General features: G+C 45.8%; 1 protein-coding gene across 1 annotated transcript in view; it reads right to left on the reverse strand.

The window, feature by feature from the left end:
• RNF217 (ring finger protein 217) overlaps positions 1-15013 on the reverse strand; it is a 60470-nt gene extending 45457 nt beyond the window's left edge. Inside the window, exon 1 of the mRNA XM_075708181.1 lies at positions 14348-15013. Coding sequence (XP_075564296.1) covers positions 14348-15013 — 666 coding nt within the window. The remainder of the gene's footprint in view (positions 1-14347) is intronic.
• Between the last annotated feature and the right edge of the window lie 5972 nt (positions 15014-20985).

The following is a 20985-nucleotide window of genomic DNA, read 5'->3' on the forward strand; positions in this document are numbered from 1 at the left end:
GACCATTACACAAGATATACTATTATTTGATACATTCCAGATATAGTTCTCACCAGTTTTTCCACCACAGCTTACATATATGCAGCAATCCACTAAAAATCATAAGCTTACACCTTTCAGAAATATTTTAATGTTTCAATACCTGTTGGTGTCAGCATATATCAGTCTTCATGTTTGTGTAACGTTTGTTCAAATCCAGAAGTAGGCTTGTCACGATCAGATTAGTGCCTGATACTGATCCGATCTTGGAGCCAAAAATTAAATCAATTAGTGCTTCCATGAAATTTATCTTCCCAGACAGACTTCACTGGTGAACTCAGAGACACTATGTGAAACTAAAACCCTACAGGAGACCAGCTTAGTCTGGTATAAACCTAACTTAACAAGAATAGAATAAAAATATTCTTTAATGCTACACAGTCTTCAAAGGTGCAAACGCATACAGGACATTAAAGACGCAAGACACGTGTACTTGGCTAGCCCCAGCCTCTACCTCTGTGCAAGATCTGTGGATTTTCCCTGTGGATCTAGCTTCTGCATATAGCAGCTAACAGCTGCATATAGCGCAACAGCTTCAACAAGTTCATTCAGGCAGCCTGCAGGTGTCTTTTGTGATGAATACAGAAACTCAACGTTTATTGCATCTCAGCAAAGCCCTCCCTATGTACACCAGGCCAGGCACAGAGCCAGGATGGATTTCACCTGAATCCCCAATAAATCACTTTGCAACCACCTCTAGCTACCAATGACTACCTGGCTGCCAATATAAGTACTTTAAGGATGCTAAAATCCTCCCACAAAACTTGTCACATACTGGTATCAAAAACTGGAAGGAAAAAAACCTTAAGAATGAGACATCAGGAGATAAATCAAGAATGATGACGCTGCAGCCTGTCAAGTGACACACACAGCTAAACTAAAGACTAACAGAAAGACAAGGAACTTCAACAACAACCAGCTACCACCTTCCAGTAATTGCAGCATATTTGCCCAGCTGCTAACTATAGTTTCACACACAAAAAAAATTTCAAAACAAACCCCAAAACATCCAATTTCAGAGACTGTTTTTCAATGTTACATAGCTTTTCTTTGGTACCTTAACTATCTGTTCTGTTCATTGTTTTCACATAAAAGCAATCTGTGGAAACTAGGACAAACAATCACTGGTCTTTGCTAATTGTTCTTTCTCTCATAAGTTTCTTTATACAACAGCCTGCATGAATTCCCTTGGGGAGTTATTTCACAAAGGCATCCTCTATAGCCTAAGTCAACTCAGGTAACGGCAAGGCTGTCTCTCCTCCACCAGTGGAGGGAGGGGACCACTTGGAAGTTCCTCCGATTCAGCCAGATCAGTCTAACCAAAACCAGCCTTGAAAAACAGTTTTAAAATTGATTTAAAAGCCATTTCTCCTAAAACAGTGTGAGACATTTGGCTTCAGATTCCTTACAGACCAAAAAATGCCAGACACAAAGCATGGTTTGAAGTGCACTGCTTGCACGTACACGCTGGCCATTAGAAACTCCTTTGCTGTTTCAGTGGTTAAAAAAGAAGTAACACCACACAACAAAACTCTTCTACCATTTTCTCATTGGACTCAAGCTTCTCCTCAACAGAGCGCACTGGGAAGTGCAGGCAGCCTTCCCATTCAACCGGGCCAAATTCGGTATGTAACAGTGCCACGTAGCGAGTCCTTTTTGACAGCATAGAAGGTGCTGGCTTTGAGAACCGCTCACATACTGCACCCTTCTTCCCAAATTCAGAGACTGGAAGGGCTCTCCCAGGTCCTTCCCTTCTAGCCCAAATATACAGACTAAATATAGAGGCTCATGCTGATTTCTAGCCTAACTTATTTCATTGCCATTTTTATAGTTTGTGTTGTGCCAAAACTTCTTTAGAAGTGCCTACCCAACTTACCCCTTCTTGCATTTAAAGACAGCAGCCGTTTCTCCTCCCAGTTCTCCTTATGCTAAAATAAACAGTTCTCCACCTGCGCGAGAGCACTTTTCTCCTTGCAGTCCTTCATGGTTCCTGCCATTTTTCTTAAACCCTGGTGCCCAAGATTCCAAATAAAGCCTCACCACATACAACAGTCTCATTGCTCTCCTCTCTCTACTACATCCTCAAGTTGCACTCATCTTTTTAGCGGTTCTACCATTATCAGCCACTCGCATAATCCGTCCTCATTAATCCAGATTTGCTGCCTCCTATTAACATTCCAATGGGCAGGCAGGCTCCTACTTGAAAAATTAGAATCGTTGAAAAACCTCTTCCCTGATCTTTCTTTTCACCATAAGGACTGATAAAACAAAATTCTCCTAGATCAAAACTCAATACAGAAGCTAAATGGTAAGCTAGTATCAGAAAATTTACCATCTGGTGCCAGTTCATTACTGAGGCAAAGAGAGGGGACCCTCTCCCTGTCTCCTCCCCTTCCCCCAAACAAACATCTCAATGCTTCTCACTAAGAAACATGCTTCTAGCTTGTGAAAGCTGTAGTTACAGCCCATTCATGCCAATGCACTTGCTAGAAGTGTGGATTATGTACAGCTTAAAAAAAAATTCATATTCATTGTAAAAATAGGCTGAAAGCTTTTATGGGTCAAAAGCAGTACACTGACAGAAACATAAAAAGTCAATTATAGTGGAAAAGAATACACTGGAATAGTAATGAATTGATTTTGGTTGTCTTCAAAATGAGTTTATTTTTTTGTACTTGTACCAAGAGACTGTATGACCAAGCTCAAAAACAACCTTCACCAGCAAAGATCTCAAGATGATGCATACCATGTTCTTCCATGACAGTGCTGTACCTTTTTCTGTTGTGCATTTTTAAATAACATCACATTTAATAAGTCTTCAGGCATTTTGTATCTTTGCAGAAAAAAAAAAAACCAACCAAAACCCCACACCCTCCCAAAACCAACCCCATGACCCATGCAATAAAACCCAAAAATCCTTCTACCATTTTGAGCTCTGCATCTTTTCACTTGTTATTCAAACAGGTAAGGAGCAACAAGGAACTTCTTTTGAGAGCTCTTTGATGCAGGAAAAATTTCTCTCAAAATAATGATCATACTTGGCACTGCTTGGCTGGAGCAAACTAAACCTGTTGAAACAATCCAGATCAAAAAAGAGGTTCCTCACCTGCAGGAATATTCATATGAAAAACTTCACTTGTAAAACTGCCTTAGGACTAATCCGTTCTATGTTATAAAACACTTGGGGGTGCTTTAAAATTCCAGCCAGTTGAGAGTTTCTTATTTAATGATGCCACAGGCAGCAGAGACAGGACTGGTGGGTGCCAGCCTGGGCTGGACTGGGAACCTCAGCGCTGCAAGCAGCTCAGAGAAATGCTCCGGACCGTGCTGCCACGCCTGTCCAAGAGCTGTGGGTGCAGATGCACCTTCGGGTGCTGGACAAGCCATGACTTCCGTCTGGATTGTGAAAGAGGAAATGATGCAGCAACAGGACCAAACTGCAGGTTTGATTTCATCAAGCTCCAATGAAAACCTCCACGTGCCATCATCTTGAACACGTTCTGTCCCCTTACCTTGCACTGCCTTTTCAATCATTTTGTTCTGACAGGCTGTCACAGTTGCCAAAACATTGCTTAGCCATGGACACTTTATTCAGTACTGCCTTGTGGTGGAATAAACATTTGCACACTGTGCACGAGACAGTCAGGAACTGGGTAACACACACAAAAAAAAAAAAGTAAAAAATGGTTGTGAAAGGTTACTTTTAAACCAGATCACTTTTTTTCTCCTGGTGGATCAGATGACACAGAAACTGTAGGGAACAAGTTGCAGGTTGGGGTGAGCAGCACCGCTAGCTAAAATTACTGTAGACCTTCAGCTTTAGACAAGGTCTGCTTTTCCTGATATAGAAAGAAAAAGAATGAGATCCAGAATTCATTTCAGATCCTTAATTTACCAGAAGTGATGGCTGGGCCTTGTCTCACTACCTGTCTTGGCTTGGGTGAGGTCCTCGTGAAGCATTACACTCTGTAATACTTCAGGCAGGATTTGCTAAGTTACTTTCACAAAAAGAACAACAAATCAAGCCTTCATATGAAATACCTACTTCACTGAGGCAAAAGCACTCAGCAATGTCCAGCAGTAATAGTCACAACTCACTGCAAGGAAGGTTTAAATCTTGGAGACTGGGAAGATGCTAGTAATTTAAAACAAAGTTACAACTCCAGATAATACCTTGAAAGAATGGGCATCTTCAGAAGTTTAAAAATTACTCTTTAAACGTTGCTGAGAAATACAACAGAAGCAAGACTGGATCTACTTTCCATTATACAAATGGGTGAAAATTTCTGAGGTTGCTTAATTTCCACTGCCCCTATGTAAGAAAAATGGGGACCACAGATATGTGCATACTTTGAAATATCCAGATTTTAATAATGTATTTCACTTTGGCCACTTTGAGGTCTAGATGGCCATGTATTATGTCAATACCTGTAAGTGTCTAACAGCAACTACATTTAGACAGAACTCCAGTGTTTTACAACTGATTTTCTGCCTTCATCTGAGTAGGATTCGTTCACCACAATAAAGTACACTATCACCACCATAATTCTGCCTGGAGTCCTACCATCTACGTTTTGTAGTTGGTACAGAACAGTTGGCATCTAAATACTATGGGGCACATTTGCTCTTTTGTAGATCTGTCCATTCCAAAAAACTTTCTAAGTTGCACATTCTTTCCCCTTTTTAAGCTGCGTGCTAATACCATGAAGTTAACTAAGCAGAGTTTCCAAGCTATTGCACAACTGAGCTGCACATGCACTTGAAAAAGCACTGAGCAGTTTACATACTTCCGTAAGGCCTCCAAAGGAGTACTTCTAAGCACACAAGTTATACCTGGCACTGCACAGGTATGCTGGAATGGAAAGGCACAAGGTGTCCTCTCCCCAAAGCGCACTCACACAGCAAGCAACATTAAAATAGCTGAAAGCATTGGGAAGTCCTCCCCCACCATTCTTTTGCCCCCATGCAGCAGCAATAGTACCGACAATAGCGAAGAACTTCTTTTTGCCTGCTCAGGAAAGCAGCACTTCTCACCAGCACCTCTGTAATCGTGTCCTAGATGGCACATTGCACCTACCTACTCCACCCCTCTCTGCTACCTGTAGGGTATGAAAGTCTTCCAGCAGTCCAGTAAAGCCCTAACCCATTATTTTCCTGGAAGTTCTGTACTTTAAGCCGTGTTTCCAATCCATTAATTTTTTTCCCCTTTTAAGGTTAGATTTATTTCCTGCCTTCCCCCATCCAACAGGAAACCAGAAATAGAGCTAGTCCCATTTCACTTTCTGGCCACCATTTACCAGAATTAACTGGCCAGTATTCAGCTGCAGGTTTAAACAGAGGCCAAAAGATCCACCTTATATATGGAGGCCACCAGTCTTCATGATTCCCTTTTGTTTTACAAAAGCTTACCCTGAGCAAGCCTACCTTCTAGGGCAAACCGATTCTTACATCGTCAAGCCCTTCCCATCCTGGCAATCGTCTTCTCGCTCTTCTTCCTTCCTCGTATTGTGTGAGCAACCCCACAGAGCCACATCACAGCTGAAACAGTTTGGATAGGACTTCCTTTCCTACAAGCTAAAGGGACAGAGTCATTCAGATCTCCATCCTATGTCCCTGAGTTGATACGCCACTATCCCTACAAGATCAGGGAGCCAAACCAATTGCACTAGAGGTACCTGCCTGTGCTGCCATTCGTATCATGTCAGTGGCAGAAAACAATCCACAATGGCACCAGCATGACTAGGCTTGAGAATGTTAAACTTCGCCCCTTCTGTTTTCCACCACAATATCCAATATAGTTTGTACTGTACTTCATAAAAACACCACTGGGGAAAAAAAGTCCACAGAAGGGGAAAGGTTACTGTTATTATTATTTCAATCTGATATTCCTTATAAAAGAGACATTTGCAGTTTTGTAACTGCGCTACAGTCTACTAGCAAGCTCATAAGGAAAAGGAAGTGGGGTAGCTCTAGAAATTTCTTTATCTTTTCATGAAATTGTAATCTAGGAAGTGCACAGCCTTTCTCACAATTATGTAAATAAACAGGAGCAACCATACATCCCAACAAGCTTGTCAATGAAAATACACACCGATCTTAAGCTGTTTCAGGTTCAGTTCCAAATCTGGCTTAAACTACTGTTAGACTTCTGACCTTCTGCACTGAAACCCACAGTTTTCTTTTCTATGAGTAGTCTTGAACTTGTTTTTCATCCTCATTTTTTCCTATTAAGCAACTGCTCTCACAAGGCTTATTTACCTATGCAATAAATGTATGTGTGCCATAGCAGGAAAACATACATTTAAGAACTGATTATTCAACAGGAATGCTACTATTTTTATGTTCACACTAACTTCTGAATAAAATTAATTTTTTTGCCTTACCAAAAATTTTTCAAGTACTTAAAAATGGACTCAAAAGTTAAATAGCCTCCTCATCACTAGATAAATTTGTCACTTTTTCTATAGTAGAAAAAGTCACAGGTACTTGGCTAATAACATCCTATTGACAAGGACTTTTTTTAAAAATATAATTCGTAAAGAAAGTATTAAAAAAAAAGAGCAAGAGAAACATAAGTGCAAGCAGCTAAAGCATACTGAAAGACAGATAAACCAGCGTAACTGGGTGGGTAAGTAATGCCCTTCTTCACCAGTTTAAATTCTTTTGAAGAAACTGCATCCCTTAATCATTTTGACAATGTACTTACATCCTGGCCATGTAAGATATGTACTTTCCTCAAGCCTGGCTGGTTTAGACAGCAGGAAGCAAGATATTTGTACAAGAAGAAGAGAGGAATGAAGGGCCAAGAGGCCCCAGAGCAGTTGGAAGAACAGTTGTTCTGGGTGGAGAAATGGAGGAACAGGGCAGAGGTGAGCTGAAGGCCTTCCCAACCCCTATTTAACTCCTTCATTTCTCTTTGTTTGGGCAATTAAAACCCACCAGTTCAGTTTTCAACTCATTTCACTTCAAAACCCCTGGACAGAGTCCATACCTGTGCCTGGTAGCTCCTGGGAACAGCTGGTGGGAGCAGTGGGAGGGAAGGCACACGGCGGACGATCTCCTCATGGCTCAGCCTGTCTGTGGTCCCCAATGCCAACGCCACTGACAGACCAGCAAGGTGCAACACACTGGCTATGGGAGGCAGCTGATAAGTAGGGCTCCTGCTTCACAGAAATCCCGCATTTTCAAAATTAGATTTCAACCCAAGTTAAAACAAGACCGGTCCTCCTTCATCTCCCACTGCAATTTCACGTTCATAGGAAGTCTCTGCCCTTCAGAATCAGCTTTACTATCAACACCAACAAATTCATGGCACCACTGTAAGACTCACCATTTACCCTCACCCCTTGCTACCAATATCAACAATTTAATGACAGTATTTATCTTCACCCCAGGAATTCAGGCTTTCCCCCATTAGCAAAACCCTTCCTGCCACTGTTCAAAGGTGAGACCATCTTTTCTATTCCCAACATCTCTGATCCTACAGATCAGAGTTTTAATGGAAATCTTCTTAGCTGTAAGAACAGCTACTCTTTTTCCCCTTCACTCTGTAATAGCATGACTAAGAAATGATGGCCACATATTCCAGCTCTACATCTGGCAAAGACTCATGCAGACAAGAGGAAGTCATAGTTACCCACGTAGTGTAAGCTTGCAGCTACTTCTACACAGGGAACAAACATACCACACAAAGTGGTGGTATGTTGACAGAGTATCTAGGCTTACACACACTATGACAACCGGGTGGTATTATCATTCAAGAACATTGCTCAAAACTAGCATTCTTTAAAAATACTTTAAAAGTATTTCCAGCAATGCTTGATTTTGTAGAACTTTGTTCCAAACCAGATCCATCAACAAGCATTCAGGAGGGACCAAAAGCCAGCTATACGCCTAGCAACTTTAAAGACTTATGTTCACAGTCTTAAAGGTACTTTGGTGTCATCCTGAACTGCGACAGTACCCCTTGGGCAGCTGGCTATGCAGCAGCATTTCGGCACTGGCACTGCATACAACACGTCAGGAGAACAGGACAGACTTATTTGTTGAAAATGACCATGAAGAAGTTTAGGCACTCCTGTAGCTTACAGGCCGCTCACAGCTGATGGACCAGGTCTATCCGCCACCGCCTCCTCCTCCTACTCAGGAACACAGCCACCTTACAGTGGCTGAAGTGGATGGTTGGGTTTAGAAAGCCTGTAATCTAGCAGGTAATATATTCTCTTCCTGCACCTCTCTGCCTCCTTTGGAAACTTGTGTGTTCTTGCAACATCAGCTGCAGGGTGGTCACTCAACCTCCTGGCAGTCAGTCTGCAGGCATCCTAGCAACTCGCTAGCTACCATTAGAGCATGTTTTTGAATTGATAACCCTTGCAAACATAGTGCTTCTCCCACACTGAATGACAGCGGCCCTTCTGAGCTCTGGTTTGACTCAGGGCACAAGCAGCTCACTAACCATGAGATGATTCAGCACTTGGTGCCTACATCTCTGCTGGCTGGTTTTCATCAGCAACCAGACTACAGCTTTGAAGGTGTATCATTTATATGATACCATCAAACACCTGAAGAGGCACACAGGTGTCAAGTCCCTCCGGCTCTAAGCTAGTACTAATTTTAGGCAATACAGCCTGCTCCTAAATTCTCCTCTTCGCTACATGACTTTATAATCACGTTCCCCACAAAATTCCTGACTCTAACAGTCTGCTGCTTTTTTTTTCTCCAGGTCTTTCAGAAAGAAATCATGCACAGAAAATAAAGGGGTCAAAACCAAGATCTCAGGTCATGGAGAGAGGAAGACTGGTAGCAGGTCCCAGGCAGAGAGAAGACAATCTCCACATTTCATGCTCAGGAGAGGAGAGCAAGATTTTAGTCCCACCAAAACCAGCCATTCACAAACCACTGTAGGATGCAGCCCCTCCCCTCCCCCAACAATCCCTTCTGATTTACTCATGGCCACTAATCTCATTAGAGTTCCTATAATTAAAGCGCCATAATATCTGATCAAGAATATAGTATGCTGTTTAAATTAACTCACTCAAAGTCCTTTAATGTAAGAATGACTGCTCCAAGAGAATTACAAGATTTACAAAATAAAGCATCACTAATGAGCATAGGATCAAAACTGGATTATCAAGTTTCATAATTTGCATGTAGAAAAAGCAGGCAGTCAAATCACCAAGGTTTCTATAAAACTTTTACAGCCACTTTATAAAAAAGTGAAACAAGTATAGATACAATTATATATCTATAGCTTCAAATATTTATTAGACAATATATCGTACTTTATGGATGTTAGGAAACAGCAAATGTTATTTTGGTCTAATCAATACATGCTAAAAAGTGAGGAGTGAGATGGTTGTTCTGAATACCACTTGTCAGGTTTACAGATTAGGGAGATGAGAAAACACATATAAACCTTAGCCTCTTTACCAGTCCAGGAGAAGTTAAATATAAAAACCTAGTTAAACTTTAGGTCTTCTCCCTCTCTCATGAAGTTAAAATTCTTCCCATACCTATTTGTTTATTTTTAAAGGAAGTTTCTGAACAAACAACCCCCACCCCACCCCCCAGACACACAAATGGACAAAAAGCAAAAGCAGGCACAAATACTCCCTCTGGCTCAGATGTACAAGCAGCTGGGAGAGGCTAGGAAGCAAATCACTCATTCAGCAAACTTATGTGTGCACACAGTTTCTGGAATAACCTGAGTTTGGTGCTATGTTAAATGGCGAGGAAGATGGGAAGTGAAGGAGATGTGAATGCAACATTACATCTGCGAGATTGAGTACCCCAGTTCTTGCTCCCCGTCCCCAGTTTGTATGCTGGATGCATGAATGTAGAAGCCCACAGCTCCCAGCCAAAGAGGAAATGGTTCTTCTACCCTTCTGACCCCGACCTCACTTGGCACATACCCGAGAGCCCATGGAGATGGCCTCTGTGAGCACCATGATCCTGGAAGAGCACTGACTTTTCAAATGTTCACGGTCTTCAGCCTCACCCATTCTATGTTTGTGATTAAATGTAACAACAAAGAACAGCTTTGGGCTGCATCAATTCTTGTAGGCAGGGCTTGCTGGGACCTGACCCTCGCTCTGTGGCACCCACACCAGGTCCTGAGGTGCAAGAGCCACAGCCTCTTTCGTGCTAATCCATCACCCATACCTACCCCTCCCTCAATTTCTCTGGGTCCAAGAGAATAAAGGCCTAGAAATTTTTTTGTGAATGGTAGATAAACCGGTCATAGTCAGACCCTGAAAAGCTCTGAGGGGTCTCCAAGTATTAGGCAGGGAAAAAGAATAGCTAAATTGAGGCAGGGGTAAAGTTATGCAATTTACCAAAAGCCAGGCTCCAGATCAGCCTGAGCGCTCCAGGCTCGCCTGCTAAACTTCTGCTCCAGCCTTTAAATCTTTGAAACTGATTATGCAGCAAGGTGCTGGTGATAAGAAAGACTGGATTTGACCTCTAAGGACCTTCAGATGCGACATTCCTAATCAATTACCTTCATTTTCCAGCATGCTGGTAACACTACGAGCAAACTCTGCAATTCGAGTATTTTTATCTGGATAATATTCTTTTCAACAATGCCTAAAACTTCAGTTCATTTTCTGATCTGTAAAGAGCTCCAAGGCAGAAGTTTTGATGCTGTTATATGTTTGCATATTAGAGGGCAGAGTGCATTAACAGGGATTTTACTTTGCTACTCCATTAAGCATCATTTCAGAAATCACGATGAAAACATCATCAGGAATCCAGCTTTCTTCAGTGGGAAAACACACACAGACATTAAAGGCAACATGAATTATTTTAAGCATTATACTTCTGCCAACATAGTCCACATTTTCAGCATGAAAGACCACTGCTTCTCCAGAGACTTAGAATCAGCCAGTGTCCTCTCAAACAAAGGGCACAGATTGCTACTTCTCTGCCAAGGAAACCAGATCTAAACAGTGCATACTGCTGCTTGGGGTTTTGTTTTTTGGTTGCTTCTGTTTGTTTTCAATTTCAGGTACATTCCTAAATCAAGCTGATTGTATCCAAACTGAAAATCTGTTAAAATCTTCAAACAAACAGCTTTCCAACATTTACTGCTCTTGGACTTTTGGTAAATTTTCTTTTTATCCTTGTTACATGAAGTGCAAAGCCTCAAAGATGAAAGGTGACTTTATTTCTATCCTACACTGCCTTTCCACTCATCCTTCCCAGAAACTCCTCTAACATAAACTGACATGGAGAAGCCTCTTCTCTCTCCTCAGGATGAGTCACAGGGTCCTTCCACAGCACAAATGAAAGACACATCACTTCTTGTTCTTTTCAAAGAAATATCACTTTCTTGTTCTTTTCAAAAAAGGAAGATAGGGGAAGAACACATTGGACTGTTATTTGAGGGTATTTTGCTTCCTTTTTCCCTGAACAAATCTGTCAAGCAACTAAAATTCTGCCTGGTCATAACAGCATCTGTCCAAACAACACGCCCACAGAAGTGCTCTGTGAATCTCCCTCCTCAAGATCAGTATCCCTGCTGCAGACGTCCCCTCCTCTGCACCTGTATCCCTGCCCCACCTTCTGTGCACAGGAGTAAGTACTCATACTGCTATCTGCCAAGCAGACCTTCTAATAGCTGCTGGGATAAGCTTTGCAGAGTGGTCAGCAATAGTAGTGGTTTCCTAGAAGAAGGCATCCCTGCATACGCATCCAACAGCTGGCCAATGCTAAACCCACTTCATGGGGCATATACCTGGTTCCCAGGCCAGCCAGCTGTTCCAGCCACCAAACTGCTGGATCATCCTCCAAGAGTCCAGCCTAAACCAGGCAGAAGAATTCTTCGGCATGGCTTTAGCTACCAGATCACGTAACTTCCACAGATCACTGTAAGCTACTCTGTATCGCTTTAGCTCACACCGAATACTGGACCTATTTTGGGTTCATATCCCGTGCCCCATGCCACCGCCCGGAACACCATCCTGGGCCTTGAAAAGCAAGTCCTGTGGCGACATGGCACCCCAGAAAGAATTGAGTCAGACAACGGGACTCATTTCCGAAACAACCTCATAGACACCTGGGCCAAAGAGCATGGCATTGAGTGGGTGTATCACATCCCTTACCATGCACCAGCCTCCGGGAAAATTGAGCGATACAAGGATTGTTAAAGACTACCCTGAGAGCAATGGGTGGTGGGACATTTAAACATTGGGATACGCATTTAGCAAAAGCCACCTGGTTAGTCAACACCAGGGGATCTGCCAATCGAGCAGTCTTGGTCTGATACAACTTTGTCCTCAAACCTTGTAAGATCCTATACCCCTTCTTACTCAAAGGAAACAAACAGGACAAAACAGGCACATCTCATGGCAATTCACCTATTTTAGACAAATTGTACCCTAAACCCACCTCTTTTTCATCACTTTTATTTAAAATTTATTTTTTTAAAAAAGGGGCTTAGATAACTGAATTCAATGCTTATGCCTACACTGCAGACATTTGAATTTCATCATCTGAGGTCATTACCGATGACCCTGCCTGGCCCCTCCTTGAAATATTTTACTGCCTGTTTTAATGGTGAGGAACTACCACAATTCCTCATGTCAACTTGTAGAGCAGGCTGCAGACACCTGCAGAAGCTAGAAAAAACCACCCTGACATCACACCACTTTGCAATTTCCAGCTTCAAAGCAAGAAAATGTCCTGACACATCACCTCAGTGGCAAATACGAAGGTGGCACAAACGTGCACTGGCAATATACTCTAAAAACTAGCTGAGAGCTTCCAGTCCACCTCTTAACTGCAAACCAAACCATTCTGGGCTCTGTGCATGAAGTCTTGAGAAGACTTAGTAAGCATTCCTGAGTTTCAGTGTTACGGGAGACACTCAAAACACAACTCTGCTTCTCCCATTCGTCAGTTCCCATGTTAAGCCCTTCCCTGTTATCTAAACATAACAAAGGTGGTCCATAAAAGTGTTAGTGAGTTTACTATTAGCCAGAACAAACGCTACCAGCACTAGTAAATGCTACATAGGCTACCAAGGCCCGGAAAGGAACACATGCTTCACTGCAGCCAGCACGTAAAATTTCCAAGCACTGAAATGTTCCCTGGTCAGAACAGCCCAACAATTATTTATAGTGCATGGGGGTAGCTGTAGCCCTCCATCCCATCCCTACGCACGCAGCCCACAGGGAGCACAGACTGCCCCAGCACGGCTCCCAGCCTCAACAGGTGTAAAAATTCCTTCTACCACCACATCTCCCCCAAGCACATCCCAAAAGTTTCCACTGAATAAGAACATGAAGGTGGTACGCAAAGGGTTTATTTAGTTTTGTTTTTCCCCACATACTCACACTTGTCCCATTGCTCTTTGGGTTTAGGGCATGCCTACACTAGCGGCAGAAACAATGCGCAAGTGTTTTGCGATGCTAAACTAGCTACTAAAAACACTATTGAACACAGAGCTTTGCTTTCAAGCTGCTGACTTCTGTTTGAAACAGCAGCTCTGACTGAGAAACACTGACGAAGCCACAGGCAGCCTATATGAGAGCAGCTATCTGCCCAGGATGAGCAGCTATCTACCCAGGACGGAAAAGTTGTTGTGCTTTGGATTTTCTGCCCCCCGAAGAAGTTCTTGTTTACTGTTGTAACTGTGATTCTTCACGAACAGTTGCACGGACCCCCTCGCTATTTTAATCTTACGGAACTGGCGCAATACCAAAGGCGATGCCCTCTCAGAGGAACGGCCCGAGCGGCTGCACAGGGCACCCAGGGCAGGCCGAACACCCGCGGGCAGCGCGGGTGCCGAGCGGTGCGAGGGGCTGCGGGATGGCGGCCGACACCCCCAGCCCCCAACGCCGCCAGTCGCCTCAGAGCCAGCTGCGTGCGCTCCTCTTTCAAGGAAGCTGGTGCCAGCCGCCTGACAGCAAGAGCTTGCGAATTCGAAGGGAAAAATTCCTTAAAAGACGGGAACAGCCTGAAAAAAAAAAAAAAAAAACCACCACAAAAGCGACCAAGCCGACGGGCTGCGTAACGACGGGCGGACAAACATCTTCGGGCCATTCAGTCAGCAGCCCAGACGCAGGCGGCTGCCAGACGCGTTCCGCACGGGACGGGGAGGGTTCCTACGCCACGCCACGCCACGCCACGCCACGCCACGCCACCCGAGCTCACAGCAGCCGCGGGGTCGGGCCCGGAGCGATGCTCAAGCCGCGACCCGCTGCGGCGGCGGGAGGCCGGGCTGGAGCCGCCCCGGCACGGTTTAGCGGCTGCCCCCCCCCCCCCCCCCCCCCCCCAGCACGCCTTAGCCGCGCCCGCCGGGCCGTACCTGGGAGCTGAGGTACCGCTTGAGGCACTCCTCGCACACCGCCTTCTTGCAGCAGGACAGGGGCTTGATGGGCTTCTCCTCCAGGCACACCCGGCAGCTCAGCACCAGCAGCGGCCCGAACTCCCCCGCGATCAGCCCGGAGAAGGGCTCGGGCAGCAGGTACAAGTCCACCACCTCGATGCTGCCGCCCGCCGACAGCGGGTCGCCGCCCGCCGCCACCCCGCGCCGCGCCGGGGGCTGCCCCACGCCCGGGCCGCCGCCGCCCGGGCCGCCGCAGGGGGAGGCGGGGGCCGCCGCCGGCCGGTCGTTCTCCACGCAGTAGACGGTGCAGTACACGTGCCGCCGGGGGGGGCGGCGGCGGCCGCTGCCCCCCTCCGGCCCCGGCCCCTCCTCCGCCGGGGCCGCCGGCTCCCCCGCCGCCGGCGGATGCTCCGGCCCGGCCGCCGCCTCCGCCTCCTCCTCGGCCCCTCGCCGCTCGGGGCTGGCGGCGGGCGGCGGCGGCGGCTCCCCGCTTCGCCCCGGCCCGGCCGCCCCGCCGCCCGGCGCCGACTCCCGCGGCGGAGGCGGCTCGTCCGAGCCGGGCTCCCGCGGGCCCTCGGCCGGGCTCGGCGGCCCGGCGGCGGCGGCCGCCCGCGGGGCGCTCAGCGAGCTCTGCTGCTCCCCCATCGCCGCCCGCCGCCGCCGCTTCCCATCCAGCCGCCTCCCGGCCCCGCGTCTGCTTCCGGGTCCCGGGTCCCGAGCCCCGCGCCGGCCGCCGCCCGGCCTCCTCCCTGCGGGGCCGCGGGGGAGGGAGCGGCGGGGGTGCCGCTCAGGCCAGCGCCGCCCGCGGGGTGCCGGCCCGGAGCCCGACCCCCATGCCGGGGAGGAGGCGGGCTGGTGCCGCGGGGCAGCGCCCCCGCCCCCGCCCGCCGCCTGCCTCCGCCCCGCTCTGACGCAGCGCCCCGTGGCCTCGCCCCTCATTCAACCGTAAACACAGCGTGCCCGCCCGCGCGCCGCGGCCCCTTCTCCCCGGCGTGTGCGGGTACCTGGGGCCGGGCTGCCCCCACCCCCGCGCTGCGCCCTCCCCTCCCTCTGCGCCGGCTGCGTTCGCCGCCGCTCCCCGGGAGTCGTCTCCTGCTCGACAGCACGGCGAGAGAAGCAAGGGGGGGGGGGGGGGGGCGCTGGGAAGCAAACACCCGTTAAACTTCCATAACGCCTTGATGCTCGGAGGGCAGCGTCTTCCGAACAAACTGCGAGCACCCGGCTAAAAACCATCCCCAAGGAGATCGCGAGCAGAAGCAGCGCCGTCCTTGCCGTGTGCCTTCAGGAAAATAAGCTGTGCCTGGAAGAGCCGTGGGCTAAGAACAAGCAATACCGTGACATTCGCAAAAATAATTTAAACAATTAAATTGCGGCCCAAACAATTTGCACCACACAGGTCCAAAACGGTATCTGTCTGTGTACTCGCAATTAGAGGGGATTAGAGGAACGTCTGCACGTTCTGCTCTGAGAGTCAGTCGGTACGCCAGTGCTTCTGCTTGAAAACAGTATCTCCAGGCCCTGACATCATCAGTTACATCATCACATAGGGCAGATGTCATGGAGCTGACCCTGCAGCAACTGAGCAACTTAACAGGGACTGTGCAGTTTCCATCCCGAACTTTGTCTAGAGTGTTAATCACAAGTTAATCAGTTGCTCTCCTTGGGAGGGCATGGGGCTGGGCTAACGAGAGCGAGAGGAGGAGGAGGAGGTCTGCAAGTGGGGAGATGGCAGTGGGGGGTAGCAGGGGTGCCTGCGTGCTGTCAGCTCACCCCTGTGAGCTCATGAGCTCAGGCTCACGCAGGCCCTGGAGCAGCTCCATGCGTTTGTCTGGCTCCGTGCTTGGGCTCATCGGCCCTTCAGCCATCCCAGAGCACGGAGTGTCGAGGACACCGGATTGGGCCAGCCCAGCTTTGGAGGGCCCTGTGTGGCACTGAGGTATGTGTGCGCTCTGGAGAGCAGGCGAGCCTCCCAGAAAGCCACACGGGGAGCCTGCCCTGCCCCTGCCCTGCCCTGCTGAAGGCTGGAAATGGAGGCACCTCAGGCTCTCTGTGTGGCAACTGGCAACATCTGCTGGCTTGGGGGCTCTTCGGCTTGAAAATGCTGTCTTTCTTCCAGACCCAAGCCGACCTGAAAGTCAGTGTGAATGAATTTGTGCAATGTCAGACTGTAGTTACCCCTGCGGGAAAATCATACAGAGGAATTATTTCTTTTAAACAATACATTTATTTAGCTTTCCTTGTTTGAGCCTCTATAGAGTTTATGCTCCCAAAGCTTACTTTGAAAATACGAAGTGTAAAACTTCTAATGAATCCATAAACATCAGAATTTCCTACAACACTGCCATTCAAGAAGATGGAGCTTAAAGAAAAAACCTCGAAAGACAACGTCATTGCAAGAGCAAGCAATATTGCTCAGCTGTTAGTTCAGAAATGCGTCTGCTAAAGCACAGCAGGGGAAAAGTGGTCCTGGGGAATTCAGGATGGCAATGCTAATTAGGCATTAGGCAAATATGAGTTAACAGAATTGTCTGTGTCCTAGCAGACCATAGACTGAGGATAGTTCAGTGGCCTGTGCCCGGTCCTGCTGATCCCGACTGAACAGTGGGCAGATGTGCTGGCCCCAGCTGCCTCCAGTGCCCCCCATCCCGCCCTGCTTCTGGCTGGGGTGGTGGGGCCATATGTATGCTTTGCAACCAGTCTTTGCCATATTCTGTCTATATTCTCTCAGGCATATTAAAAAAGTCTGAAATTACATAGTAGTAGACAGAAAGAAATATTGGGCTGAGGTAAACATAACATGACCTGCTAGTATGTACTGGTTGCCTTTCCCACTATGCCTTCACACAGATTTGTATTCAAACAACCTTGAAGAAGAAGAGTTTTCAAAAAAAGGCCACCCTAACCCCCACAAGTCCCCAACAAGCTGACAAAATTGGATGCCGTGTTGCGTGGCACTCACTTATTCCCCAAGAGAGCTGGTGAGAGAACAAGTGGTCAGCGAGGGATGCTGGTTCTGTTGCTCGGTGCACTGTTGGTGGGTACCTGGGTGCGTGATTGTGCCCCTGTACTCGGCACTGGTGAGGCCGCACCCGGAATCCTGTGTCCAGTTTTGGGCCCCTCAATACAAGAAAGACCTTGAGGAGCTGGAGCATGTTGAGAGAAGGGCAACAAGGCTGGTGAAGGGTCTAGAGCACAGGCCCTTATGAGGAGCAGCTGAGGGAACTGGGGTTGTTTAGTCTGGAGAAGAGGAGGCTGAGGGGAGACCTTATCGCTCTCTACAACTACCTGAAAGGAGGTTGTAGTGAGGTGGGTGTTGGTCTCTTCTCCCAAGTAGTTAGCGATAGGACGAGAGGAAATGGGCTCAAGCTGCACCAGGGGAGGTTTAGGTTGGATATTAGGAAAAATATCTTTACGGAAAGGGTGGTCAAGAATTGGAACAGGCTGCCGAGAGAGGTGGTGGAGTCACCATCCCTGGAAGTGTTCAAAAAACGGGTAGATGTAGCACTTTGGGACATGGTTTAGTCTAGTCTACCCTTGATTGGTTTAGTGTGGACTTGGTAGTGTAGGTTAATGGCTGGACTGGATGATCTTAAAGGTCTTTTCCAACCTAAACAATTCTATGATTCGATGAAGCAGGAGCCCGTACAGGGCTGAACTCCCGGTTCCCAAACAGGCTGCTCTGCTGCTGGCTGACAGCCTACATGATGTATCTTAGGCTGGCTGTTGCCTGGGTTTTGAGAAACCATGAGTCAGATTTGCATTCAGAATGACTCTGTTGCTAAAACCTTCTTGTTTTAAAATGCGATTTTAGATCCACACATTTTACGCTCTCTGTAGAGCATGTCTAGACTTTAAATAAAACCTTATGGAAGATATTAAAAAGATAGCAGCACTGACGGATTTGCATAAGGTAACAGATTAAAATTACCCTACAGAGATAACCCTTTTTCTCGCCAAACTGTTTGGTTTATGAGAACTTCGTTGTGTTTGAGCACAGTTGTGTGGAACTGAAGCTAGTTGCTTGAAAGGTTACTTTTCTCCCTGTGATACACTGCCAAGTCAAACTCCACAGAGATTCACACATTTGAGCTCTGCAAATGAAGTATGAGGAAGCAGCTGGCAGGGCATTCATTCTCTGTGAGGGATCCCCAATTTTGGAAAGCTCTATCCACCTACGTCCACCAGAACCTGGATTTGCTTACCTCCGGGAATGCAGCAAAGCCCATCATTTTTTTCTTCTCTATTAAAACTATTGGAGGGTTTGGTTTGAATAGGTATGTTTCAGGGTGGTCCTTTTACTCATGCCTGATTTTTAAATTCCACAGCTGAGATCCAGGGCAGGCACTTGTATTTTCAAACAATAAATGTAATTGACTGCCACAGTTCTGGTAATGCCTGAATTTAGGGTTGGGGTATTTTTTATTCACACTGAACAAAGAAGTTATGGTGGCTATTGCATCAATTAATTAAATATTTCCCAATTTGTAAAATGTTACAAAATATTGCCTGAGAATTTCCATCCTTCCTCATTTTCCCTCAGTTCCTTCTTTGCTCCCTTCCTTGCCTTCCTTTAATCAAAGACCACAACCTTATATAAAACTTCAGCAAAAGAAAGTACTAGGCTACGCAGCATATAAGCAAACTGCAGAATTCATTACTATGCACAGTCACTGAAGCAGTACTATAGTGAATTTAAAAGCTGATTGGATACATTTAGCAATACAGCAGAGCTAAAGCAGGCTGTGCTGTCTGTACCAGCTATGTATGTATCTCTCTCTCTAATCTCTGTGTGTATGTGGTTACACATATATAAAGGGAGGACTCGATTTCCCAAGGCTGTAGTTCTTGAGACTTCATGAAAATTACTGAAAATAATTAATATTTTTAGGATGAGTAATTAACATTCAATCTTCTGGGCTTATGCTGATGGCCTCTGAGGAAATTTGAAGGCTTATTTTCCTATGTATAGCAGTAAGTAACTGGCAGCATGGTGCTGGGTCATTGGGTGTAGATCTTACCTTTTTGGCAGGGATTCTTTTTTACCTTGCTATTAGGTGTTTTTTCAAAATATTTAGAATTTTTATTTTCTGTTTTGCCTACCATTGCAAGTGTATTCTGAGTATTTTATGAAATGTCTTTAACCAAATGTTTATATTTATTTTGAAAATTAAATAAAAATTCAGGTTCTCATGTTTGTCGCTCAACACTTGTAATTCTCACTATTCTGTACACACCACATGTAATATATTGTCTTACATTCTCCAGAAAACATCCTGTATATACCACTTACACTCTGAATAGGGTCCTGCTTTCAAAAGTTATAAACTGGCTATGCTGGCTTGCCAGTTTTCACCAAAAAATATCTATAACATTCTGTGACAAAAGCTTGTGGCAATGATATAGCACTCATGATGACAGTTTTCTGGGACCATCCAGTGAGAACAGAAGTCTTAAAGCTTCTCTTTCATCTGCAGTTCTGAGTTTAGGTAGGATACATGGACACAACTTATTTGCTGGTAAAGAAGATGTAGTCATATAACTCACCTAGAAAAATCCTCCTAGCGTCTGCATTATAGTACACAAAAGAAAGTATCCTTGACAGTGCTTGGTTTTAAGAGTTATGCAGTATGTTTCTGCAGCTAGAAGGAAAATATAGTTATCTCCTTGGGCTTCCGCTCATCTTGTGAGGGGAAAGAGTCATGTATGTTCTACAGAAAGTATAGGTTAGAAAAAGGCATGCGCTAGAATAATTTCTTATGAACACCCTAATTAAATCACAAAGACTGGGTGCCTAGTTTGATTGTTACAGTATTTATTTTGAAAACAGCCTGTGCCATTATTTTTATCGAGCACTATGGAAACAAACTTCAAAATAAAACTATGTATCTTGAAAGTATCTCCAGAAATTCCCATAAATAGCTTTGCATATGCATTCATTAGAAACCTTTGGGACAACATAGTCATTGGCACATCACTAGAATTACAAGATAGATATATTCATGTATGTGAGTTTCTTCAAGCAGAGAAAGCATTGCCTAAATGAATCAAACCTTTTGGACTGCATATGTGCCTACTATCCACATGTGGGCTAGGGAGAGAAAATACTTTTCTGAAATTTATGAATCTTTCCAAACAGATCTTACTGATGTCTGAAATAATCTTTTAAAGGGCACCTACAGCCTCGATGTATCCTCCTTAACACATCTCTTGTTTTGGAATGATGTATCCCACACACTTCTTCAAAATCCTTCTTTAAACCTGCAACACTGCTTTTTTCTTAGTTCTCTGCCTGTATCACTGATTTTTAGTATCTTTCTCTTTTTTTCTTATCACATCTTTTCTTCCTAAAAATACCACAAAGCTGTGTTTAGCCTACAGCTCTGTAGACAGACTCATGACCGTGTTTCTGTTCCTGATCTTGCTGAATCCAGTTTCCCATTGAGGGCTAGACTTACCACCAGCTTAAGCTGATGGAAATGGCTTCCTCCTCTTCACCCAAATCTTCTATTCTTCTTAGACTTTCTTACCACATTTTCATCCCTCATGTCACCTGGGTTCATAACTAGGGAATCACTTTCATCTTCAGGAAATGCAAAGAACTGCTTGAGTGAAGCAAG

This window comes from Pelecanus crispus, chromosome 3 (genome assembly GCF_030463565.1).
Source record: "Pelecanus crispus isolate bPelCri1 chromosome 3, bPelCri1.pri, whole genome shotgun sequence".
Taxonomy (NCBI): Eukaryota; Metazoa; Chordata; class Aves; order Pelecaniformes; family Pelecanidae; genus Pelecanus; species Pelecanus crispus.